The sequence below is a fragment of the Perognathus longimembris genome, chromosome 20, assembly GCF_023159225.1.
Source record: "Perognathus longimembris pacificus isolate PPM17 chromosome 20, ASM2315922v1, whole genome shotgun sequence".
Lineage (NCBI taxonomy): Eukaryota > Metazoa > Chordata > Mammalia > Rodentia > Heteromyidae > Perognathus > Perognathus longimembris.
Window position 1 is genome coordinate 23,412,513 of NC_063180.1, and position 24,249 is coordinate 23,436,761.

The following is a 24,249-nucleotide window of genomic DNA, read 5'->3' on the forward strand; positions in this document are numbered from 1 at the left end:
GATAATGTGTTTATCTGGAACACAGACAAACATTCATGGTTTGAGGACGGAACAGACTGCAGGGCCCTGGTCACTAACCCTGAGTACCTAGTGCAAAACAGGCTCTCACCCTGCTCCCAGGGTTCACCCCTCTCACCCACGCTAAGCAACTTTGCACCCCAGCTTCTGTCCGGGTTTTAATCCGGCAGCTCACTTCTGCCAGTGCCTGGATTGAAAAGGGCATCTGAGGTGTGCAGAGATTATTGTTTTTTTTTCAATGCCAGTCTAACACTTGAACTCAGGGCCTGGGAGCTATTCTTGAGCTTTTGTGCCTAAGATTAGTGTCCTACCACTTGAGCCACAGCTCTTTCTGGCTTTTTTTTTGTGCTTAATTGGAAATAAGAGTCTCACACGGACTTTTCTTGCCCAGGCTGGCCTCGAACCATGATCTTCAGATCTCAGGCCCCTCAGTAGCTAGGCTGACGGGTGTGAGCCTCTGGCATCTGGCATGTGCAAAGACCTTTGGTGACAAGCATCTGTTGTGGGCCTGAGTTTCAGGGCAGGGGGTCCCCACAATTCTGCCCCCTCACCCCCAAGGAGCTCCTTCGATTCCAATGTCGACCCTATTTGGGAAATTTTATAGAACCAAACAGTATAGGGCTGTTTGGTTACCATGCCACTGGCCTGCCTCTCCAGCCATTAGGCCTTAATATACGTTGGAGATGAAAAGGGTAAAGGGGCAGGAAGGGTATGTAGCAGTGGCCTTTCTCCAAGGTTGTGGAACCTCCCAGAACAAATTTGTCATATGGCCCCTTCTGCAGTGATAGGGATGTTATAAGTCTCACCCACTAAGTCAGCCATAGCCCTGGTTCACTACTGATTTCTTGAGGTTCTTTTTTTTTTTTTTTTTTTTTTTTGCCAGTCCTGGACCTTGGACTCAGAGCCAGAGCACTGTCCCTGGCTTCTTTTTGCTCAAGGCTGGCACTCTGCCACTTGAGCTACAGCGCCACTTCTGGCTGTTTTCTGTATATGTGGTGCTGGGGAATTGAACCCAGGGCTTCATGTATACGAGGCAAGCACTCTTGCCACTAGGCCATATCCCCAGCCCTTGAGGTACTTTTTGTTTTTGCTGGTTCTCGGGCTTGAACTCTGGGCCTGGGCAGGCCCCTGAGCTTCTTCTCCTCAAGGCCAGCGCTCTACTACTTGAGCCACAGCTCCACTTCTGGCTTTTTTTTTTTTAAGTTGTTTATTGGAGATACAAATCTCATGGAGTTTCCTGTGACATACTTTTTATGGTCTGAAGGAATTGAGTTTTTAATTAAATTTGAACACTAACCAGCCACCTGTGGCTTCTGCCCACCATATAGGAAAGTGCAATTCTAATGCCTTCCAGAGAAGAAGGAAACAAAACCAAAAACCTGTCTGTCAGGCAATGTAGCCCAAACAGGCCTTGAACTCATGATCTTCCTGTTTCAGCCTCCCTGGTACTGAGATTAGTTGTATGTCACTGCATCCAATTATTATTATTATTATTATTTTGTTATTTGTGGGTCTTGAAATCAGGGCCTATGTGCTGTCTCTAAGCTTTTTCACTTAAGGCTAGCATTATACCACTTTGAGCCAGAGTTCCTCTTCTGTTTTTCTGGTGGTTCATTGGAGTCTCACAGACTTTCCTACCTGGGCTGGCTTTGAATGGTAATCCTCAGATCTCAGCCTCCTGAGTTGCTAGGATTATAAGCATGAGCCACTGGTGCCCAGCTCCATTCTTTAAAAAAAAAAAAAAAGCGCCTCTTGGTATTGGCAGTGATGTTTATTTTTTCTAAAGGAGAAGATATAGATATATATATATATACGTATATACACAGCGGTGGCCAGAAGCCCCATACCCCACCAGGGGCTTGGGTTGGGACAGAAGGCATTGGCAGAAGGCACAGAGTGGCGATATAATGGTATAAGAAGGGTGAGGGGGTGTAATGTATCTTGGGAGACCCAGGGGGGGAAACTGAGGCTCAGTCAGGGCCTCAGGCCACACAGCGAGAGGTGCTGCAGCTGGTCCCAAGGGCTTGTGCTGGTAGCTTCTTGCTTGGTTAGAGCAGGACACAGGGGCAACCTCCATTCTTCTTCCTGGGGGTGCTGGGGGGGCTGGGGGGCAGCTCTTGCTCCTGGTATTTTCTGTGGGGCGAAGCAGGTGAGTCGGAGTTGGAGGGGTGGGGGTGGGGGACACGACCCTGGGGAAGGGGACCCGGCTCACCGGACAGCCCGCACCAGCTGCTCAAAGGCCTCATCCACGTTGAGTCGCAGCTTGGCAGAGGCCTCAAAGTAGGCCACGTGGTTGGTGGCGCTGAAAGTCAGTGCTTCAGATCTGAGGACCTGAAGGAAAGGTGGGGGAGAGGTGAGACTGGGGTCCTTATTTCCCACGTGATCCTAGCTAGAAAAGACGGTAAGCATGCTGTGTGCTTTTTTTTTTTTTTTTGTCAGTCCAGAAGCTTGAACTGAGGGCCTGGATGCTATTCCTAAATTTATTTGCTCAAGGCTAGTCCTCTACCATTCAAGCCACAGTGACACTTCTGGGTCTTTTTGGTGGTTAATTAGAGATAGTCTCATCGGCTTTCCTGCCTTGACTAATTTTGAACTATGATCCTCACATTTCAGCTGCCCGAGCAGCTAGGATTACAGATGTGAATCAACCACTGGCGCCTGGCCACACTGTGAACTACTGCAAGGGGGCTTGAGGGAAAGTTCCAGAAAGATCATTGGTGGATGCCATTTGTGTGAGGAGGAATTGGAAGCTTTGTTTTGTGTTTGTTTTCTTGGTCATGGGGCTTGAACTCAGGGCCTGGGCACTGTTCCTGACTTCTTTTGCTCAAGGATGGCGCTCTACTACTTTGAGCCACAGCTCTAGTTCTGATTTTTGAGTGGTTCATTGGAGATAAGAATCTTCTAGGGCTGGGGATATGGCCTAGTGGCAAGAGTGCCTGCCTCATATACATGAGGCCCTGGGTTCGATTCCCCAGCACCACATATACAGAAAATGGCCAGAAGTGGCGTTGTGGCTCAAGTGGCAGAGTGCTAGCCTTGAGCAAAAAGAAGCCAGGGACAGTGCTCAGGCCCTGAGTCCAAGCCCCAGGACTGGCCAAAAAAAAAAAGAGTCTTCTAGTGACTTTTCTGCCCAGGTTGACTTTAAACCGTGATCCTCAGATCTCAGTCTCCTGAGTAGCTAAGAGTACAAGTATGAGCTACAAGCACCCGGCTGAGTTGAAAGCTTTGTACCTGTGTTTTGTAACTAGGAGGTGGGCTGGCAAGAAATAAGCCTATTTTTAGGCAAGCAGAGCTCTGATTTGGGCTTCATGTAAAAGATGACCTCTGTGTGCCAACCATGCCATCTGTGTATACACACCAACGATGGGAGCAGGGAGAGGAGGGAACAAATACAGAATGGACACCCAGCAATTCTGTGAACAGGGGAGCCTCCCCTCCCCCGCTGGAGGTGAGGGAGGATGGGGGAGGGAAGGATCAAGAAGTTAGCCAGGGTTGGGGATATGGCCTAGTGGCAAGAGTGCTTGCCTCCTATACATGAGACCATGAGTTCAATTCCCCAGCACATATACAGAAAATGGCCAGAGGGGGCGCTGTGGCTCAAGTGGCAGAGTGCTAGCCTTGAGCAAAAAGAAGCCAGGGACAGTGCTCAGGCCCTGAGTCCAAGCCCCAGGACTGGCCAAAAAAAAAAAAGTTAGCCAGCCCCTCCATGGAGTGGATGGAAATGTCATCTGCTGAGAAGGCTAGACTGTCCAACTAGGGGTGACATATCCAATTGAGGGGTGCAGCAATGGTTCCAGAGGAAGATGTTGAGGAAGGAGGCCTCAGCAGAGGTGCCAGATGGGGCCCCCAGGGAAAGGGGGAAGCCCAAACCTGGCGCTGTGACTCCAAATCCGCCTTGTTTCCAACCAGCACCACAGGGAAATCATCACGGTCCTTAACCCGGAGGATCTGTGTGAATAACTTGCTCACCTCGTTGAAACTGGGAGAGAAGTCCCAGGCATAAGACCCTGGGGTACGTCAACCTGGTCCCCCAACCCGTGCCCTCCCCTCCCCCAGCTCTGCCCCACTGGCAACTCCTGGCACCTCTGACGGTCGTTAATGGCGAACACGAGCAGGAAACCGTGGCCAGCACGCATGTACTGCTCCCGCATGGCCCCGAACTCCTCCTGGCCCGCCGTGTCCAGGACTGTGGAGACAGAGATGGGGGCCATGCGGATTAGGCTCCCCCCTCACCCCCACTACAGCACCACTGGGAGCCCTCAGCCCCTGTCCCCTTTCCACTCGTTGCCGCCATTACTATCCAGCCGGGCAGGAATGCCATCCACCGTGCAGATCTTCGTGTAGGAGTCCTCAATGGTGGGGTCGTAGTCAGACACAAAGTAGGACTTGGAGAATGGAGAGAGGTCATGGTTAGTGGAGCACTTTGGTAAGATGAGGGTGGCATCACCCTGTCATTTCTTCGCTACACCCCTCCACACATCCTCTCTGTCCTCTGGTTCCTTCTCTCTGTGTCTTTCTTCCCTCCATCCACTAAGGGACTCGGCCCCCTCCTCCCAGCCCTTTGCTTCTCCAAGCTTTTTGTCCCAATAGGAAAAGAAGGATGTGAAGCCAGTGACTCACACCTGTAATCTTAGCTACTCAGGAAGCTGAGATTTGAGAATTGACGTTGGAAGCCGCTCTGGACAGGAAAGTCTGTTAGACTCATGTCCAGCTAACCACCAAAAGCCCAAATGGAAATGTGGTACAAGCTAGTGTTCCAGAGAGCACAACTCTTGAGCAAAAAACGCTAAGTGATAATACTGAGGCTCTGAGTTCAAGCCTAGTACACACACACACACACACACACCAAAAAAACCAGAACAGCACACCTATCCTTGTGAGATGAAAGGACATTTTTGTTGAACATTTAACATATTGCTTAGCTTAGCTATAGTAAGTAATCAGCTTTTGGGAGCCACTGTCCACAGTACCTGCCTGTCATCTCTCCCTCTCCCGTTCCTCCCCCCTTTCTTCTTCCCTCTTCTTTCCCTCCTCCCCCAGAGGCTGCCTTCAGCCGTCTCCTCCCAGGGGAAGGTCCCGGTTCCAATCCAACCTCTAAGAGGCCGCCCCACCCTCCCCTCGGCCCCTCCCTTCCTGCCTGGGTCTCGAAGTCTCTGCCAGGCCTCTGGCCAGCCCTGGGTCAGCCTTTGAGTGCAGGAGGCCCAGGGCTGGGGCCTAACCACGCAGCAGGGTTCCCTGTCTGCGCTGGCTAGCGTGCTGGGGGTCTCTTGTTTGGTCTGCAGGCCAGGGGCTTCTGTGGTGCCCTCTAGGATACACAGAGCTTTCTAGGGTTTCTCTGACATCAGAAGGGTGTCCTTTAAAGGAGGCATGGGGTGAAGGTTTCCTGAGTATTTCGGGAGAAGTGGTTTGGCAGCGAGGTCTGAACGCTGCATCCTGTCAGCTAGGGGATGCTAAGGGAGGGCTGGATCTGAAGGGAGGAGGGTGTAAGGAGCAGATCCTAGGCGAGGCTCACAGCAGAGAGGGGGATTAGGGGCGTGGCTTCAGAGCACATCCTTGGAAGCTAACGAGTGAGACCTGGGGGCCAGCCAGCCGGGGACCACTTGGCAGGTCCGCCATGTACAGGAATTAGAATAGAGGAGACTCACGAGGGAGAAGTAAACTGATATTTCTTTGGGATGGAGTGTGGTGGGAGGGCCTGAGGTCTAGGTCTGGAAGAAGGGGGTAAGCCAGGGTAATGGCTTGGGGCAGGCTTTTTTTAAATCTGGGTGTAAGGGGAAGAATCCTCTCCCAGAAAGGGTTCGAGGGTGCCCCTCAGGATCAGGATGAGGTGGCTCCAGAGGGCCTCGGGGCCAAGAGGAGGGCAAAATTACTAGATTCTGGGGGAACGTCCCTGGAGGCGCCAAGAAGCAGGTCTGGAAAATCTCAAAGATGCTGGGCACAGCTGAGATTTGGGGGGCGATAAGTTGAGGGGCTGGGAGATTCCCCAGGAGCGTTGAGTCTGATGAAGAGCGACTGCTCAGCCTTTAGGGTGATCCTGGGAGGAACTCGGGGCCAAGTCGTGAGGAAGGGGATCTCGGGCACAGGAAGGGGGGCGAGATGGTGAGTCTCCAGGCGAGCTGAGAGTTGCAATCGGAGGGGATCTTTTAAGACGGAAGGGCCTCCAAGGAGGCTCGGTGATGGGCCAAAGTGAAATCTCAGGGACCCCCCCTAAGGACCTAAGTTTGGGTCTGGAGGACACCCTCCCGGGCGAGGGCCCACTACCTGGATGAACTGGATGGTCAGCGCGCTCTTGCCCACGCCTCCGCCGCCCACGACCACCAGCTTGTGTGTCTCGCTGGGCGGGGGGTCCCCGGGTCCCGGTCCCCCGCCCCGGGGCCGCCCCCGCCCAGTCCCGGACGCCGCCCCGCTGCTCATGTCGCTGCCGCTGCTGCCGCCTCTGCTACCGCCTTCGGGGAAGCCGGGCGGTACCCAGAGGCGGGCTACGTTAATGAGGGTGCTGCATATTCATGAGCTCCGGCCCCTAGGGTAGCCGTCTCGGGACACTTAAGAGATGGGCAAGGCCGAGGAGAGGGAGGAGCTACGGGAGCTAATGAGGGCTGGGAAGACAGGGGAATTCCGAGGGGCGGGTATATGCTAATGAGGGACCTGTGTTCACCCTGAACTGCGCCACGCGCATTCAGGGGGCGGGGCGGACGTGGGCGTGGCCATGCTAACGAGGGCACATTCTTTTGGCCGATGGGCCGAGAAGACCTTCTGGGCGGGGCTATGCAAATAAGGACGCCTTGAAACTTGGCTTTTCTCACGTCTTAATTCTGATGGGCGGGGCTCGCCGACTAGCGCGTGGCCGTATATAGGGCGCTCGGAGGACCGAGCAGGTCTTAAAAGCAAAGCTCCACCTCTCTCCTGGGATCTTAGCCAAGTTCTCGAACTGTCCGGGCTGGAAGCTGGAGTCTCCGCCCGTTAAGGGACCCAGGCTTCCGGTTCCCGCAGTCCTAGCCAAACGAGAGACAGACGGGGAGGGGAGCTGGGGCCCTGGAGGGGCACAGCAGCGTAACGGGGCTGGGAGCGGCCGTGAGATCACTGCATTCTTCATCCATGAGCCAGCTAGCCCAAGTCGGGATGGCCGGGTCACGAAGGGTCTAAGGCCAGGATTTCTAGTGTTTGGGGGAGGAAGCTGATGGCCTACACACCTGGCTCCCGAGGAAAGATTAGAGTGGGAGATTGGGATTCCTGGGGCCTGGGGAGGTGGTCTGTGTGTGTAGGGGTGTGTGTGTCTTTATTACTATGTTCAGCAAGGGAGAGAACGAGGGGCCCAGACTGTTGGGTGTGGGAGAGGCTGAGAATCCAGGATTGTGGACCTGAGGGCATTGGGTTGGGGTAACCTGAATTCTAGTTTTCTCGTAATTAATATGGGCTTGAGACCTAAAATGGCCTGAGGGTCCGATTTGATTCCTAGAAAAGAGAATTAAGATCCTTGAGTCCAAGGGAGGAGAGAGTTGGGATTCTTTACTCTTCTGGGTGAACTGGGTGAAAGCATTTAGAATTCGGATTTCTCTGTCCCGATCGAGGAGGCTCCAGGGCCCCTACTCGGGAATGGGGGCGTGCAACTTCCAGCCAGGTCGGCTAACCCCGGAGAACTACAATTCCCTGGGATCTGTTCAGCCGGGGCGTTTACGTCACTTCCTGTCCCACGGCCCTTTTTTCTTCCCTCCTTCCCCCGCGCACGCAGGGCACTGTGGGGCTTTACCGCGGGCTACAGCAGCCCCGCCCACTTCACCTCTCACCCCTTTGCTGTCCCCGCGCGACGGAGGCGGCGCGCGGACTACGCATCCCGAAGTGCGTCGCGCGCGCCCGGCCCCAGGTGTTCGTTTGACTTCTGGGAAACCGAGTCCGCTTGGGCTCCTGCCGGCCTTCAGGACACCGTATTTTGTACTTCAAATCCCGGCAAGCTCAGCGGCGCTTAAGCTGCGCCCTTTTCCTCCTCTGCTCGCGAGCCCCGCCCCAGTCCGCCCCGCCCCGCGCCGCGGCCGGAGCCGCAGCCCGAGCGGCGGGGTAAGATGGCGGCGGCGGTCTGGGCCGCGGGACTCGGGCCTACCGGGGTGGGCGGGGCGAAGTCGGGTCGCTAGTTGTCCCCAGGTGACCCGCACACGCCAGGGGGCCTGGAGGGCTTAGCGGAGCAGTCTCGGACCCGTCAGCGGTGGCGAAACCTGGCGTTGAGCGGGGGGCCTTCTTAGGGCCCCGGGACGCGTTTGTGGGTACCAGGGGGCGTCTTAGGGCGTCCCGGAGAGACCTAGGGGTGTCCACAGGGCCTGGATCGGGCCTGGGGCCTGCCCTCCATCATATAGGTGACCTAGGTCGTGTCGTAGTTGCTGTAGATCGCTTTTATGGGGGTGACTGTAGGGTAGGGTCTGTTTTGAGGGTTTGGGGCCCATCTTGAGGTTTTGAGCTATGTCCCCGGAGAGAAGGAGGGGTGCATTCGCTGTGTAATATCTTCAGAGCCACCTAGAGCACCTGGGGTATGTCTGTTAGGGCTGGGAATTGTTTCCATGGGCTGGTCTTAGGCTGTGACCCATCTCCCTAGATGTGGTGCCATTTATTGGTCTGGAAGAACTTACCACAGGGCTAGTCAAAAAGCCCTTTAAAGGGCCACCTTGAAGGAATTAGATGTGCCCACCAGGGAAGGGAGGCCAATATCCTGATGCACTGAGAGGCCTAGATGGGTCTCAAAGGTCTGGAAAGTGTCTGATCTGGGTGACAGGAGGCTGGGATCAAATCTGAAGGTCCTGAAACCATTGAGGTGGCTTTGATGTGATTGCAGGATTTCAGTCCTTATGCTTGGAGCAAACTCAAATACCTTTTGAGGCTATATAATAAGTATTTGGAGAATAATGCAAAAGAGATCGTTGGACGTTCTGCCCAGCTCAAATGTACTTGCCCTTCAGAAAGTAATTCAAATGAAAATTGCTTGAAAACAAATGCCTTGTCCTGGAGCTAGAATTTTTTCTTGTAGGTCTCAGAAGGTGTGTAGGGTCATCTGGACTTATCTAATGCCATTCGACCTTGATCCTCAGTAAGAAATACATTTTTCCTTGAAACCCAGTACATGTCAATGTGTAGATTTAACAAATATTAAAGTCTCCATAATTGATATTTCTACTTTCTCTTTGGTAAGAATTTTTCATTATGCTTACTTATAACAGTCATTTATGAAACCTTACACTGCTCTCAGATCCTGTAGACAGGGAGCCATTGATCTAGAGGGACCTAGCAGTGTCTGTAGAGCCTTATAATGACTAAAAGCTCTGAGGAGTGGAGGGAAGGTCTCCTCCACAGGAGTGGGAACAAATCTTGGCGTGCTGCAGGAGATTTGGGGACTTCCAAGTCTGTAGTCAGAGGATCTTGCTTGAGTTTGATTTGTGACTGTCACTGTTCTGGGAAGCAGGTGGTACTTCCCTGGAGGTGTTGGAGAGCAGCCTCAGGGATGGGCAGGGTATTGAGTATTGATTGGAGAGGCTGAGATGTGATTGATTGTCTGGGTGGAGCAGGTTTACCGGAGGTATGCTGAGGCCTCCCAGTGTGGAGAGCTGGCGGTATGAGTGTGTGAATGTAGAAGCTTAGGCCTAGCTTGACAGTCTATGCCATGACTGAAATGGGCTCTGAAGCCTTTTCTTTGCAGGTGTACGAGCAAGGAATAGGGGAGATAGGTGGAGTGTAAACCTGGGCACACAGAACTAATAAGCCAGCACAGTTAATGTGTATTGGACAATTAGGCTATGCTAAGAAGGATGTGGTGTTGAATTCTCTCAGCCATTCTCTGAGGACAGATGCTGCCCTGGCTGTTTCCAAACATGCACACTTGGGTAATACGGAGTTAGGGAGTTTGGACTTTCTAAGAATTTGGAGGTTGAATATTGTCTTCAAAGTAGCAGATTTAATTGCAGTGGAACATTCCAGCTGTACTGTTTATTTTCTGAAGCCCTAATCAAGATGTTCGCCAGCCTGAAGATGCCTGATTGGGCACTGAAATCCAAGAATTTCCTTGGCTTTTGACCACACAGGATAGGCATCTGGGTGATTGGCAAGTGCCCCAATGGGTTGCTGGTGACAGTACGCCTTTTACAAGTGGCCTACTGGACTTGCAGGTCTCTCTGTCAGATTCCACCTTGTGCATGTATATAAACATTCCTCAGTCCTTCATCACTGAGGACGATGGATGCTGTGTGAAGCTGTGTGGTACCTGGCATTCCGTGCCATCAGCACACTGGCACCTACCTGTTTGGGAAAGGTGGGTTTATCAGACTGTGGAACTTACTCCTTTGAACTCTTTGAAGTCACAACACCAAAGAGCCCCACTGTTGGGTTTCCGTCCCTTGAGAATAGGGAACAAGGTGCAGAAGTTTGGGTAGGTTTGTGAGGGGACAAAGGGGAAGAGCTAGGGAGCTGGATGTTGAAAAAGCCCCCAAAAGAGGCAGAAGGGCAGAGGGTCAGTCTAGACCCTGCCAGTCTGCGCTGGCCCAAAGACAGGGTAGATAGGGGTGAAGTGGACAAGAGGCAGGATGCTGCTTGAGGCAGTGGTGGAGGTCTTCAGGTCCGTCCTGTACTTCTGCCCATCTTCCTTGGTTTCTACTCCAAACTGTCCCTTCTTGTCTATCAAGTGACCATGGAGGAAGAAGATGAGTCTCGAGGGAAGACGGAGGAGTCTGGCGAGGATCGTGGAGATGGTCCGCCTGACAGAGACCCCACACTTTCTCCTTCTGCCTTCATCCTGGTGAGGTTCCTGGGACCAAAGCCTGGGAGGGGCTGGAGAGTGTAGTTCCTGGACTAGAGGAAGGATGTTTGGGTATGCATCTTGGCTCAGGACTTGAACCAGGCCCTCAGGGTATCTGGAATGTTCTTTCCCAAGGAGCAGAGGTGGCAGCTGGAAACCTCTGACACTTGGTCACCCTTTTTTCCCTAGCGAGCAATTCAGCAGGCTGTACGAAGCTCCCTTCAGGGGGATCTGCCGAGTGATAAAGGTATGGTGGGTTGTGGTTCTGTTCAGCCCCCACCCAGTCTCTGTTCTTGGATGAGTTTGTCCCAGGCCTCTGAGGTACCTCCTCCATCTTGTCCCTCATGCTAGTGGTATCCCCCACACTGGCTGCCTTTGAGGGGCCCACAGTGTAGAACAGGGAGGCCTAGTCACAGCCCAGAAGTAGCTGGACACTGGGCTAGCATGGTGGAGGCACAGCCATAGTAGGTGCAGGGGCACCCGGAGTAGGCAGGAGGGGCCTGTCCCAGAACCCAGGGGCCCAGCAGTACTTGGAGACCAAATGCAGGGGTCCTGGGAGACCCTGGGGACTGAGCTGGCCCCAGCCTCAGCTCCTTCTATCCCCAAGGCCTCTGCTCCACTCCCTCATGCAGATCTCTCTCCCTAGATGGCTCGCGGTGTCACGGCTTTCCATGGAGGCGCTGTCGGAGCCCACGGTCAGAATCCCGGCCCCAGGAGTCAGGGGGCACTGACACGGCCACTGTGAGTGAGGGGGACAGTGCCTGTCGTCCTGGGTCTGGAGGTCTGGGGCGCTCAGCAGGGGCAGTGTTGAAGTGTAGCTTGGCTTGTATACCAGATCTTGGGCATTGGTGGTAGTCAGGATGAGGGACATCATTTGATACCTGAGTTTTCTTGGGCTTCATGTCTGAGAACCTCAGAGGCTAGGAACTGGGGAAATTTGGTGGGTCCTTGCACCATGAAACCCCTCCTGGCCCATTCTAGGTGTTGGACATGGCCACGGATAGCTTCCTTGCAGGGCTGGTGACCACCCTGGACCCCCCAGATACCTGGGTTCCCAGTCGCCTGGACCTGCGGCCTGGCGAGTGAGTACCTGGAGAGCTGTTGTGGGAGTTCCCCCACCTGGGAGCCACAACCCTGCCTCCCCCCCCCCACCTCCTAGCTGAGCCACTGCTTTACCTTGCAGAAGCGAAGACATGCTGGAGCTGGTGGCTGAGGTCCGAATTGGGGACAGGGACCCCATCCCTCTCCCTGTGCCCAGCCTGCTGCCCCGTCTCAGGGCCTGGAGGACAGGCAAAACGGGTATGTGGGGCTGAGGAGGAGCTGGGCAGGCTGTGCAGGTGTCATTACAACTTCTGTTAGTCGTAATGGCCAGAGTGTCCTTCAGACATACATCTTCGTGTAGGCTGGGAATGTGTCTTAGCGGTAGAGTGCTTGCCTAGCATGCATGAAGCCCTGGGTTCGATTCCTCAGCACCACATAAACAGAAAAGGCCAGAAGTGGTGCTGTGGCTCAAGTGGCAGAGTGCTAGCCTTGAGCAAAAAGAAGCTCAGGGACAGTGCTCCTGAGTTCAAGCCCCAGGATTGGCAATAAATAAATAAATCACATTTTTTACATTAGGTTGCAGTTTACTGCAATGACTTTTAAGTCATATGTGTATACAGCTTGGATGCAGAGGCAGAGACTCAAGGTTCAAGGCTAGCATGGGCTACCTAACAAGATATCTAAGATAAAAAGACACCAAGGCCTGTGTAGGTGCAGATGTAGCTAATTTAAAGGCCATGGAGTATGGAGCAGTGGTGTCCAGGGCTCTCTGTGCAGGGCCACAGTCTGAAAGTGACATGTCACTTGCTTGAGGTCACCTGGTTGGTTGCTTAGTGGCAGGCCCAGGCCTGTTGTTCATGGTGGAAGAATCTGCTCCCTGAGTGCACAAGGTGACAGCCCACCTCGAATCTTTTTCCTGCAAGAAGGAGCTGACGCAGGGCAAGGTTCTGGGTCAGGAGGTGGATTTAGGCCCAAACCCCCCATTCTGCTGGGGGGACATCACTGCCCTTGGGCTGAGCAATTCCTAGTCTTTTTTTTTTGCCAGTCCTGGGCCTTGGACTCAGGGCCTGAGCACTGTCCCTGGCTTCCTTTTGCTCAAGGCTAGCACTCTGCCACTTGAGCCACAGCGCCACTTCTGGCCGTTTTCCATACATGTGGTACTGGGGAATTGAACCCAGGGCTTCATGTATAGGAGGCAGGCTCTCTTGCCACTAGGCCATATTCCCAGCCCGATTCCTAGTCTTGAGGGTCAGTGTGTAACATGTGAGGTCAACCCAGGCTCTATCTGTGGCCTGGGAGTACAGGCTTGGGGCCATACTGACCTGTCCCGCACATCCTGTTCCTCATTCTGATGCCTATCTTTGGGGAAGATTGTCTAGCTGTGTGCCCCACTTTCTTTTTGTGCCTATGGGTTGCAGCTCCTACAATGGAGTTAGCGCATCCTCCCGGTGGCTCACCAAAACCTCCTAGGTAGGCAGTGTCTGGTTTCATAGCAGTGCAGGGGACCTGTGCATCTGGGGCCATGATGGGTGCCGCTCTGCTCCTGGCCGGGGAGGAGCTAGTGTGCCCCTGACCAAGCTCTCTGTCTGTTTGTTTGCAGTTTCTCCACAGTCCCACTCTTCCCCACCCGTCTGTGCCCGCCACCTCCTCACCTTAGGCACTGGGGATGGGGGCCCCGCCCCACCACCTGCCCCCTCCTCTGCCTCCTCCTCCCCTTCCCCTTCCCCCTCCTCGTCTTCCCCTTCCCCTCCTCCACCTCCTCCTCCCCCAGCACCCCCAGCCCCACCTGCCCCTCGATTTGACATCTATGACCCCTTCCACCCCACCGATGAGGCCTATTCCCCACCGCCTGCTCCTGAGCAAAAATATGACCCCTTCGAGCCCACTGGCTCCAACCCCAGTTCGTCAGCGGGGACTCCCTCACCAGAGGAAGAGGAGGAAGAAGAAGAGGAGGAGGAGGAGGAGGAAGAAGAGGAAGAGGAAGGTCTGTCGCAGAGCATCAGCCGCATCTCAGAGACCCTGGCTGGCATCTACGATGACAACAGTTTGAGCCAGGACTTCCCAGGTGACGAGAGCCCCAGTCCCGACCCCCAGCCGCCCGCCGCAGCGCCCGGAACTCCGCCCCAGGCGGACTCCACCCGCGCGGAGGGAGCCACCCGGCGGCGCGTCTTCGTGGTGGGTGCTGAGGCCGAGGCCTGCCGGGAAGGCAAGGTCTCCGTGGAGGTGGTGACGGCCGGGGCCGCGCTGCCGCCCCCCCTGCTGCCCCCCACGGACTCAGAGATTGAGGAGGGCGAGATCGTGCAGCCCGAGGAGGAGCCCAGACTGGCGCTGCCCCTGTTCCGCGCTGGCGGGCGGCCTGCGCGGCCTCCTCCGGCTCCCGCGCCAGCGCCCGCGCCCGCCCCGCCGCCGCCGCCGCCGCCACCCGCTGCCCGCGCACCGGAGGGCGATGACTTCCTGTCCCTGCACGCCGAGTCGGACGGCGAGGGCGCCCTGCAGGTGGACCTGGGGGAGCCGGCACCCGCGCCGCCCGCCGCCGACGCGCGCTGGGGCGGCCTGGACCTGCGCCGGAAGATCCTGACCCAGCGGCGGGAGCGCTACCGCCAGCGCTCGCCGTCCCCGGCGGCCGCCCCGGCCCCCGCGGCTGGCGCCGGCCCACCGGCACGCAAGAAGTCCCGGCGCGAGCGCAAGCGCAGCGGTGAGACCAAGGAGGCCGCCCCGGGCCCCGGCGCCCCGCCCGCCCCGCCGGCCCCCACCTCGCCCTGGGACAGCAAGAAGCGCCGCTCCCGCGACCGCAAGACCAGCTCCCACGCCGCAGCCTCCACCCGCCGCCGCTCCCGCTCCCGCTCGCGGTCCGCCCGCCGCCGCTCCCGCAGCTCCGACCACCGGCGCGGGGGCCGCCGGTCGCGATCACGGGAGAAGCGGCGCCGGCGGCGGCGTTCGGCATCCCCGCCCCCCGCCACCTCCTCGTCGTCGTCCTCGCGCCGGGAGCGGCACCGGGGCAAGCACCGCGATGGCGGCAGCAAGAAGAAGAAGAAGCGCTCGCGCTCCCGGGGCGAGAAACGGGCGGCCGACGGGGGCGAGAAGCCGGCCGGAGGAGCCGCGCCCTCCTCGGGCTCGGCCGACCGCGAGGGCCGCCGCCGGGGCGCCGTGCCGCCCTCCATCCAGGACCTCACGGACCACGACCTCTTTGCCATCAAGCGGACCATCACGGTGGGTCGGCCCGACAAGCCCTCACCCCGCGGGCCCTCGCCGGGCCCCGCCACGTCCCCCCGGCGCGAGGTGCTGTACGACTCGGAGGGGCTGAGCGCAGACGAGCGGGGCAAGGGCGGCGACAAGGAGCGGCGCCGCGCGGGGTCCGGCGCCACCTCGTCCTCGCGGGACAAGAGCTCGCGCCGCAAGGGCCTGGACGCGGGCGACCGGGAGCGCGACCGCGACCGAGACCGAGCCTCCAAAAAGGCGCGGCCCAAGGACTCGGCGCCGCCCGCCGGGCCCCCAAAGCCCGCCGCCAGCAGCGGCTCCGGCTCCTCGTCGTCTTCATCGTCCTGCTCCTCGCGGAAGGTAAAGCTGCAATCCAAGGTGGCCGTGCTGATCCGCGAGGGCGTCAGCAGCACCACCCCGGCCAAGGACACCGCGGGTCCCGGCTCCATCGCCGTCAAGTTCAGCCGCGACCGCGAGAGCCGCTCACCCTTCCTCAAGCCCGAGGAGCGGGCACCTGCGGACGCAGCCAAGGCCGCCGCCGGCAGCACCAAGCCCAAAAAGACCAAGGCCAAGGCTAAGGCCGGGGCCAAGAAAGCCAAGGGGACCAAGGCGAAGACCAAGCCGTCCAAGACGCGGAAGAAGGCCCGCAGTGGAGGCAGCAGCGCGGGCAGCGGCCCGGGCGCTCTGAAGAAGTCCAAGGCCGACAGCTGCAGCCAGCCGGCGGGCGCCAAGGGTGGCGAGGAGACGTCCTGGTCAGGAGAGGAGCGCGCAGCCAAGGCCCCCAGCACCCCGCCGCCCAAGGCGGCGCCTCCGCCTCCTGCGCTCACCCCCGACTCCCAGACTGTGGACAGCAGCTGTAAGACCCCCGAGGTCTCCTTCCTGCCTGAGGAAGCAGTGGAGGAGGCTGGGGGCCGGGGTGGGGTGGAAGAGGAGGAGGAAGAAGAGGAGGAAGAAGAGGAGGAGGAAGAGGAGGAACAGCAGCCTGCAACCACCACAGCCACCAGCACAGCTGCGGCTGCCCCAAGTACTGCCCCCAGCGCGGGGTCCACAGCGGGAGACTCAGGGGCAGAGGATGGGCCGGCTGCCCGTGTTTCCCAACTGCCCACGCTGCCCCCACCCATGCCCTGGAACCTGCCAGCTGGCGTGGACTGCACAACCAGTGGTGTCCTGGCCTGTGAGTGTCCCTGGTGGAGGGGAGGTGACAGAGGGAAGAAAGGGTCTGATGGTGACAGATGAAGGCGGTGGGGATATCCTGGAGTAGGTACCTTGTGATGTGAACTGAAGAGCCACAGGGGGCTGCAGCTTTCCAGAAGGCTGAGTGTAGGCTTCTGGGGGAAGCCCAGGACTGTGAGGCCCACTAAGCTGGGCCAGGGCAGGGGAGCAGAAAAGATTACTTTTGTACTGCATGGCAACATGTCCCTTAGGAGTGATGGGGGTGTAGACAAAGGTGGGCTAAGGGCAGGGGGGGCTAACCCACAGGTGGGTTAAGGGTAGGATATCAGTCCCGTCACCGTCTGGTCACTGTGACCCTTGTTCCAGGAGTCCTGGAGACTTGAGGGTACAGGATGATTGGCTGAGGCCCCATTGTCTTGTTTGTGAAGCCTTCCGCCCTGTCCTGGGACCAGGGGTGAGGGGTGGCAGCAGGTGGCTAGGTGAGGGGCATCTCTCCTGTCCCTCTTCCCATTCCCACATTCATACCTTTCTGACCCCTGCAGTGACTGCACTTCTCTTCAAGATGGAAGAAGCCAACCTGGCAAGTCGAGCAAAGGCCCAGGAGCTGATCCAGGCCACCAACCAGGTGGGCTCCCATGGGGAAGAGTCCCCACAGCCCCTTGTTTTGTCCATTGCCTGGGGTTAGGAGAAAACTACAACTCCTAGCAGGCCTCTGGGCCAAGGTACTGGCAGGAAGAGGAGCCCATTATCCTAGACCGTTGGGAAGTCACTGGGAACGTCAGGGGACAGGGGTACAAGTCCCATCTCCCCTATCCCTACCACCTTTTGTTTATCTCCCCTCTCTTCCCATAGATCCTCAGCCACCGGAAGCCACCCTCCAGCCTGGGGGTGACCCCAGCTCCTGTACCCACCTCTCTGGGTCTGCCCCCTGGCCCCTCCAGCTACTTGCTTCCTGGCAGCCTCCCTCTGGGCGGCTGCGGCTCCACCCCTCCCACTCCCACGGGGCTGGCAGCTTCTTCTGACAAGCGAGAAGGCAGCAGCAGCTCAGAGGGACGTGGGGACACAGACAAGGTGAGCTAACCTGGAGGTTGTGGGTCCCATCACTAATAGTCTCAGCAGGAAGAGATGAACTTTGGACATGGTAGACTAGGAAAGGGTTCTGGGCAAATTTAAAGGAAGTTACATATCTTTATCTGTCTAGTATGTGTGTATGTGCGCATGTTCAGAGCCACCTACACCTACACACTCATTATTGACACCCCTCCCTGCTAGCCTGAGCACAGATGGCTGCTGCCCCTGATGCTGTGCTTCTAACCATAGCACCGCCTGTCAGCGACTCGTGGCCCTGTCCCCCCCTGGGCTGCTCTTACTGTAGACTTTCCTGCTGCAGACACAGTAAGCACTGTAATTGCTGGCCATCATGGTGTCGGCTTTTAATTCCAGCCGGTAGAGGCAAGAAGACTTCAAGTTTGAGTGGCCCAGGTAAAGTTAGTTGCAAGTGTGTCTCAAGCAGTAAAATTCCTAGCAAGTGCCAGGCATTGAGTTCAATCCCTGCTACCAAACCAAAGGCTAGACCAAATTAAATACAGTGGTTCACAGCTGGGACCCTAGCTACTCAGGAGGCATAGATCAGGAGAATCACAGTTCAAGCCAGCCTTGGCACAAAAAGTTGGTGCAACTATCTCAACCAAAGCTGGGCACTAGGGGCTGCGAATATGGCCTAGTGGCAAAAGTGCTCGCCTCATATACATGAAGCCCTGGGTTCAATTCCCCAGCACCACATATATGGAAAATGGCCAGAAGTGGCGCTGTGGCTCAAGTGGCAGAGTGCTAGCCTTGAGCAAAAAGAAGCCAGGGGCAGTGCTCAGGCCCTGAGTCGAAGCCCCAGGACTGGCAAAACAAAACAAAGCTGGGCACTATGGCCTGTACCTGCCATCCCAGTTATAGTTGAAATACAAGCAGGAAGGTAAAGATATAGGCCAGTCTGTGCATAAATATGACCCTATTTGAAAGATAACAAGGCCTGAGGTGATAGCTCAGTGGTAAAGCATCTGCTTAGCACGTGTTGACTGTCTGGCTTCCTTGTCCAGTCAAACAGCAAAACAATGCAAGTCGTAATGGCTTGGCTATTGCTATCTCCAGCCAGACTCAGGGTGGGAGACATGGGTCCTGTTATGCTTGGGCCTGGGCAGCTACAGCAATGGAAACACAGGGCAGACCCTAAGTAGGACTTACGCCTCCTGGAGCATCTGGGTGGCCAGGGAGGCAGAGGTAAGTGGAGTCACTCATCAGGAGCTTCTGTGCCTTTCTTCTGCCTGATCCCCACCTGCTAGTATCTGAAGAAGCTGCACACCCAGGAGCGCGCAGTGGAGGAGGTGAAGCTGGCCATCAAGCCGTACTACCAGAAGAAGGACATCACCAAGGAGGAGTACAAGGACATTCTGCGGAAGGCCGTACACAAGGTAGGGGCTGTGGCCAAGGGGCATGTGGGCTGGGGAGGGGGTGCAGGGAGGAGGGGACCCTGTCTACAACTCCAGCTGTACACCCCCACCCCCCAGATCTGCCACAGCAAAAGTGGGGAGATCAACCCAGTGAAGGTGAGCAACCTGGTGCGGGCCTACGTCCAACGCTACCGCTACTTCCGCAAGCACGGGCGCAAGCCGGGGGATCCCCCAGGACCCCCCCGGCCATCCAAGGAGCCAGGGCCTCCAGACAAGGGTGGCCCAGGCCTGCCCCTGCCCCCTCTCTGAGACCCCCAGCCATCCCTTCTGCCCCTTGCCTCTTTGAGATTCTGGACATATTTATGGCTCCACCTCCCCACTCCCCTCCCCCATCAGTGGGATGACTGGGGGAGGGTTGCTGCAGGGAAGAGGAGAGCCCCTTGCCCTGCCCAGCCTCCTGCCCATCTCCTTCGTGCCCATGCTGGCCCCATTGCCCCTTCCTTGTTCGTACCCAGTTCCCAGTTTCATTAAAGATTTCATGAAATGTAGTCCCAGCCCCATAATGCTAGCCCTTTCTTTTCAGAGACAAATTTGGGGGATGGAAGGCAGGGCCTAGGAGGCTCTGCGTGAGTCAGGCTGGGAGCAGGAGTGCAGACTGCTGGGCAGGTGTGATGCCCTCAGCGCATTTCCTCACACAGTGTCAGAATCACGGACACAGGTGCTGAAGTGAGGTAACAGGCTGTGAATAAAGTGCGTGATGGGTCCCAGGCCCCCTGACCAGCGCTAGAATTGCCCCACCTGCAGGAGCCCTTTGAGCTGATTGCTTTTTCACAGTCCTGTGAGGCTGCTGGTGGTTGAACCTAATCCGCTCCGGGGGAATGGAGCAGAGCAGCAAGGGCCCTAGTGGGCCAGTCAGGCAGCATGGCTCCCATTAATCGCCACTTACCCCGAACTGCAAGCCCAGCACCCCTGTCCAGAAAAGAACCCGAGGCTGAGGCCAGAAAGGGGCCCAGTGGAACTGGATCCAAGCAAACTCTTCCTAGGCAAGGCAGGGCTCCCACCCTAGTGCAACCCTGGAGTCCTGGGTGACCTCACTTTCCACCAGGTCTCTGGGGCAAGGTAAAGGGGGTGAAGTCAGCTGTCACCTGCACCGTGCCTGGTTGCCAAGCACTGCTGCACAGGTAAACGGACAGATGGCCCGGGGACCCCCCCAATGTGACACACCCACTGGCTATAGCAGGAACTGCTTTATTAGTCCAAGCCGGCTCAGGCCAGGGGCTTCCAGGGGCCTAGACCTCCATGTCCTCCACCAGGTCCTGCAGGTAGGCCTTGCACTGTTCCGACGAGAGCGAGAAGGGTTGGCTGTTGGAAATGTGCAGGTCCACAGTGTTCTCCAAGGAGGATGCTCCCCCCAACCGGGCCAAGTCCACCAGGGCCCTGAGGCATGTGGGAACAACCTGTGGGAGCAGTGGGGGAGCCCAGTCAAGGAAACCACCCACTCACCCACTCCCATCAGCCCCTAGCTCAACCTACAATAAAGCACCAGCTGTAGGCATGCTGGGAACTAGTTTTTCCCACAAGGGAGCCCAGCATCCCTAGCGTTGAACAGCTACCTGTATGGGGGACTGAAGACAGAGGTCTGCCAACTCCCATAGGGTCTAAAGGTGTCAAATCAGGCTTTGTAGTGAGATCACTAAACAACTAGTGATGCCTGAGACCTGTAATGTCCTTTCCCATGGGGGATCCTGGGAGTTGTAGTTCCCTAGGTAAGACCCCCTGCCAGCCCAGGAGCCCAGGAGAGTAGGTACCTTGACCATCACGAGCCTCTTGACCCATGGCTGGTCCTGGGGCCATGCCTCTCCCACACAGAACCAGAGAGTGTAGCGCGGTGAGCGTCTACTTCCTTCCATGAAGGAAATGAGATCTAAAGGCCCAGAAGTAAGAGTCAGAGAAGGGAAGAAAACCCTGTACCCACTCCCAGTCTCTCTCTCCTATAGTGATCGCCCTTTGCTACCACAAATGGGCTGCCAGTCTGAGGAAAGTCCTTGCAGCTCTGGCATAAACCTGTGCTCCTCCTCCCCATCAGAAAGGAGGCCTCCTGTGTGGGGGTGGGGGAGGAACATGGGGCTGACTTCCCCTCCCCCTGTCCATCCAGAATCCCAGCCATTAGTTGACATGGAGTCTACTGAACTTTGTGCCCAGGAGCTGGCTTTGAACCCTGATTCTCTGATCTCTGCCTTCCAAGTAGCTAGGATTACAGGCCTGAGCCACCTCCTCCAGCTGGGAATTTGTCTTGTGTGTCTGTCCGGATGTTTTTGGTGCTGGGATGTAGCACAGGGTCCTGTGTGTGCTAAGCAAGCACTGCGCCACTAAGCTGCACCCCAGCCCTTCTGTTTCTTTGGGAATGCACTGCTGTGATGACCACGACAGGGGCAGCCTTCCCTGTGCTCAGCCCTGTGCTGCCCCAGCTCCCTTCGCCACCATGCCTTCTGCTTCCCACACGGGGGGCTCACCGGTCACAAAGGGTGTTAGGTTGAACACGCATGCATCCTTGTCCTTGGGGACCTCACCGTCAGGCCCGTGGCCACTGTCGGGGAGCAGCTCTTCCCCCAGCGCCCAGTAGGCATGGGAGTGTCCCAGGCGCTGGGTCCACAGCTGCTGCCCAGCCCGCCACAGAGCCACACCACCCTTCAGGCCACTGAGCACATGCCTCACGAAGTTCTTCGCTCTCCTGTCTGTCAGTGATACCTCTGGGTCTGGCAGTGCTATTGGCTGCCAAGGCAGCATCTGGTTCACATCTTCTAAGCCCACCAGCCGCAAGCCCTGGGGGCAGAAGACGGTCTGCTGGAAGACTTGGCGGCCTCGGTAGAAGGCGGTCACCTCGAACTCCCACTCTGACCAGCAGCAGCAGTAAGGAGGAGAAAGATGGAGGAGGCCAGAGTGAGGGCCATTGTTCCACCGCAGTCCCTCCCACCCCATAGGTGGCACTCACGTTCCTCAGATGCCAACAGCTGCCTCAGTGGGTTACCACGGGGGGCTGGGTTTTGGGATGGCATACAGTTATTCAAGCTGGAGTTCAACAAGACCAGAGGGTAGTGCTCAGAGGCCACAGCCAGGCCTGAGGCCCCTTCTTGTGGGAGTGGAGCCAAGGCCATGTCACCCAGCATCTCCAGGAGGTCCTCCTGAAGAAAGAAGAGAGACATGTCAACGGGCTTTTCTGGATCAGGCAGATAGCAGGCTGGAGGGGATGAAATGGGGCTCTGGGGGAGAGGACAAGGCCTGAGCAGGCCTAGAGGATAAGGATAGGGTAGAAGCTGAGGGGCAGGGGGATTGGGTGCAAGGTCACCTGGATGTCTGGAGTAATGCCTCCGCCATCAGTGTCTGGAGAGGTGTCAAGCTGAGGAGAGTCTCCAGTCTCTGTGGAGAGAGGTGTAAGCAGGGGTGGGGGGCACTACAGACCCTTCAGTACCTCCATATAAAACTCTGCTTTGGCACACCTGATGAGTCCACAAACTCATAGACCTTATGAGGGTCATGAGGGTCTTTGCTCCGGTCATCCGCTAGCCTTAACCCTTCCTTCCGATTCAGAGCAGATCGGAAATTCCTCTTCCAGGTGGGCAGGTCTGGCTTATCCTTTCCAGGAGTGTAGGCACCACTGGCCTCCGCCCAGGCCTGTAGCACAATGATACCCAGATGTTCCTAGACCCCTAGCACAGGCCACAGGACTTTCCAACTCTGCAAGACCCCCCACACACACACATTCTCAGTGCCCCAACATCCTCCCTCATCTCTACCACCACCTCTGCCTCTAGTTTTCAACGTTTGCATCCTAGCTATTCAGGAGGCTTTGACCTGAGAATCATGATTTGAAGCTGGGGAAGGAAGGCCTGTGCTCTAATTTCCTATTAACCACCAAATGCCAGAAGTGGAGCTGTGGCTCAAATGATCGAGTGCTAGCTAGCCTTGAGCAAAAAGAAGCCAGGGGCAGTGCTTGGCCCCTGAGTTCAAGCCCCAGGACTGGCAAAAAAAAAAAAAAAAAAATCTAAGGGATTGGCTGGGCACTGGTGGCTCTTGTAATGCTAGCTACTCAGGAGGCTGAAATGTGAGGATCACAGTTTGAAGCCAACCCGGGCAGGAAAGTCTGTGATACTCATATCCAATAAATGACTCAGAAAAAGCCAAAAGTGGAGCTATGGCTCAAGTGGTAGAGCATTAGCCTTGAGCGCAAAGAGGCTCAGGGACACCGACCACCTAGGCCCTGAGTTCAACTTCTAGGACCAGTTAAAAAAACAACAACAAAAAGCTAAGGGACTGGGCTCAGGTTCTCAGTTCAAATCCCAGGACCAGCACTGCAACCCTGTCGGTAGCATCCCAGCTTGCTTCCCACCAACAGGCCCTGAACTTGCCAGTGTGGCCCCTCGGGTTCAAACTCCATCCTATCCATGTTAGAGGAGCCCGCTCCTAGCGTGCTAACCCCGCCCGGAGGCCCCGCCCCTTCGCAGTTAGCCCAGCCCTCCAAGGTTTCCCGCGCCCAGCGACGCAGGCCCGGCACCTGGAAGATCCCGAAGTCGACCAGCTGTGCGTCCTGCCGCAGGCCGTGCTTCCAGGGGATGCGGAAGCGCCGGTGGTTCGCGTCCAGCCAGGCCACGCCTTCAAACCGCCCCTGGTCCAGCTGCGATATCAGCCAGGGCAAAATCCGCGGCTTTTGGGTTCCCATGGTCCGGCCTAGGCGCAGAATGCGGGCGGCCTCGTGAGCCCACCGGGCCTGAGAGTTCCACACCCATCACCTCGGTCGCGGTCTCTCTCGCCCGCGCGCGCCTCGAAGTACGCTTCCCCCCCCCCCGCCCCATTTTCCCATCTGCTCACTCACTCCATCCTCTAGAGACTCTCTCTTAGCCCCAGGTCCAATGCAGACACCACTTGATGCCCCCGGCGTCCTTCCTCGTGCGGCCCCTCGTTGCTGCCAGTGTAGACCCCTCCCTCCCGTCATCCAAGGCAGGTGATGGCGCCCCGTCCCCTCGCGATTGCTGAGCAGACGCGGTTCCCAATTTTGCCCCGATGTAAACCCCCTGCCCTACAGAAGACACCCCCCCCCCACATCTGCAGGCCGGCTCTCTCTCCACAACCTCCCCCAGACAGCCTCCTTGCAGGACACGCCCCATTTTCCCGAATGTTCTGCTTACCAGTTGCAGAGATTTCCCCCCACACACACCCGTGTAGGCCCCTCCCCTCCTCCCTCCCCGCTGTCTGGTGATCCCAGTGCCAGCTGGTTGACGGTCCCTCCAGATGCAGGGGCGTCCCATCCTTCTGTCTCTCAATCCGCCCAGTCGCTGCCGACTCGCCCTCGAACTCTTCCGCCTTCCCTACCGTGGGAGAGTCGCGGCGCGCACGGTGCTAGGGCCCACCCGGGTTGGGGGGACTCCAGGTTGTCAAACTCGAAGCCGCGCACCCCGCTTCCTGTCAGCTAATCCTCACAGCGCAGGGCCTTTCCGTTTCGACCGATTGTCTTGAAATACAAACTTTCTCATGTTTCGGACGACAAGCTCGAAAAACCAAAAGTGGGATTGGAAAATCCGAGTCCATCCTCCGCCCCCCCACCCCCCACCTCCT

At 57.0% G+C, this 24,249-nt stretch overlaps 3 protein-coding genes across 9 annotated transcripts; 1 reads left to right on the top strand and 2 right to left on the bottom strand.

The window, feature by feature from the left end:
• Positions 1 to 1,801: 1,801 nt before the first annotated feature.
• Rras (RAS related) lies at positions 1,802 to 6,468 on the bottom strand. Of its 2 annotated transcripts, XM_048329834.1 has the most exons (7): positions 6,280 to 6,449; positions 5,037 to 5,040; positions 4,316 to 4,399; positions 4,102 to 4,204; positions 3,889 to 3,997; positions 2,231 to 2,349; positions 1,802 to 2,151 (listed from the first exon to the last, which is right to left on the bottom strand). In XM_048329834.1, exons 1-7 carry the CDS (start codon positions 6,430 to 6,432, stop codon positions 2,067 to 2,069), a joined length of 657 nt encoding a protein of 218 aa, XP_048185791.1. In that variant the 5' UTR covers positions 6,433 to 6,449; the 3' UTR covers positions 1,802 to 2,066. The 2 variants fall into 2 exon arrangements, with proteins under 2 accessions (XP_048185791.1, XP_048185790.1); XM_048329833.1 differs by lacking the exon at positions 5,037 to 5,040 and having other exon boundaries at positions 4,316 to 4,403; positions 6,280 to 6,468.
• A 1,590-nt stretch (positions 6,469 to 8,058) lies between these two features.
• Positions 8,059 to 19,187, top strand: Scaf1 (SR-related CTD associated factor 1). Of its 4 annotated transcripts, XM_048329823.1 has the most exons (12): positions 8,077 to 8,534; positions 10,142 to 10,303; positions 10,673 to 10,786; positions 10,976 to 11,033; positions 11,433 to 11,527; positions 11,768 to 11,868; positions 11,970 to 12,085; positions 13,428 to 16,199; positions 16,741 to 16,823; positions 17,051 to 17,269; positions 18,532 to 18,660; positions 18,757 to 19,187. In XM_048329823.1, exons 2-12 carry the CDS (start codon positions 10,232 to 10,234, stop codon positions 18,946 to 18,948), a joined length of 3,951 nt encoding a protein of 1,316 aa, XP_048185780.1. In that variant the 5' UTR covers positions 8,077 to 8,534; positions 10,142 to 10,231; the 3' UTR covers positions 18,949 to 19,187. The 4 variants fall into 4 exon arrangements, with proteins under 4 accessions (XP_048185782.1, XP_048185780.1, XP_048185779.1 ...); XM_048329825.1 differs by lacking the exons at positions 8,077 to 8,534; positions 10,142 to 10,303 and adding an exon at positions 8,059 to 8,070 and having other exon boundaries at positions 10,674 to 10,786; XM_048329822.1 differs by having other exon boundaries at positions 8,077 to 10,303.
• A 457-nt stretch (positions 19,188 to 19,644) lies between these two features.
• Irf3 (interferon regulatory factor 3) lies at positions 19,645 to 24,216 on the bottom strand. 3 transcript variants are annotated; one of them, XM_048329827.1, is made up of 8 exons: positions 24,045 to 24,216; positions 23,192 to 23,364; positions 22,137 to 22,311; positions 21,986 to 22,056; positions 21,632 to 21,821; positions 21,153 to 21,533; positions 20,448 to 20,563; positions 19,645 to 20,096 (listed from the first exon to the last, which is right to left on the bottom strand). In XM_048329827.1, exons 2-8 carry the CDS (start codon positions 23,354 to 23,356, stop codon positions 19,929 to 19,931), a joined length of 1,266 nt encoding a protein of 421 aa, XP_048185784.1. In that variant the 5' UTR covers positions 23,357 to 23,364; positions 24,045 to 24,216; the 3' UTR covers positions 19,645 to 19,928. The 3 variants fall into 3 exon arrangements, with proteins under 3 accessions (XP_048185784.1, XP_048185783.1, XP_048185785.1); XM_048329826.1 differs by having other exon boundaries at positions 24,007 to 24,216; XM_048329828.1 differs by lacking the exon at positions 24,045 to 24,216 and adding an exon at positions 23,510 to 23,571.
• Between the last annotated feature and the right edge of the window lie 33 nt (positions 24,217 to 24,249).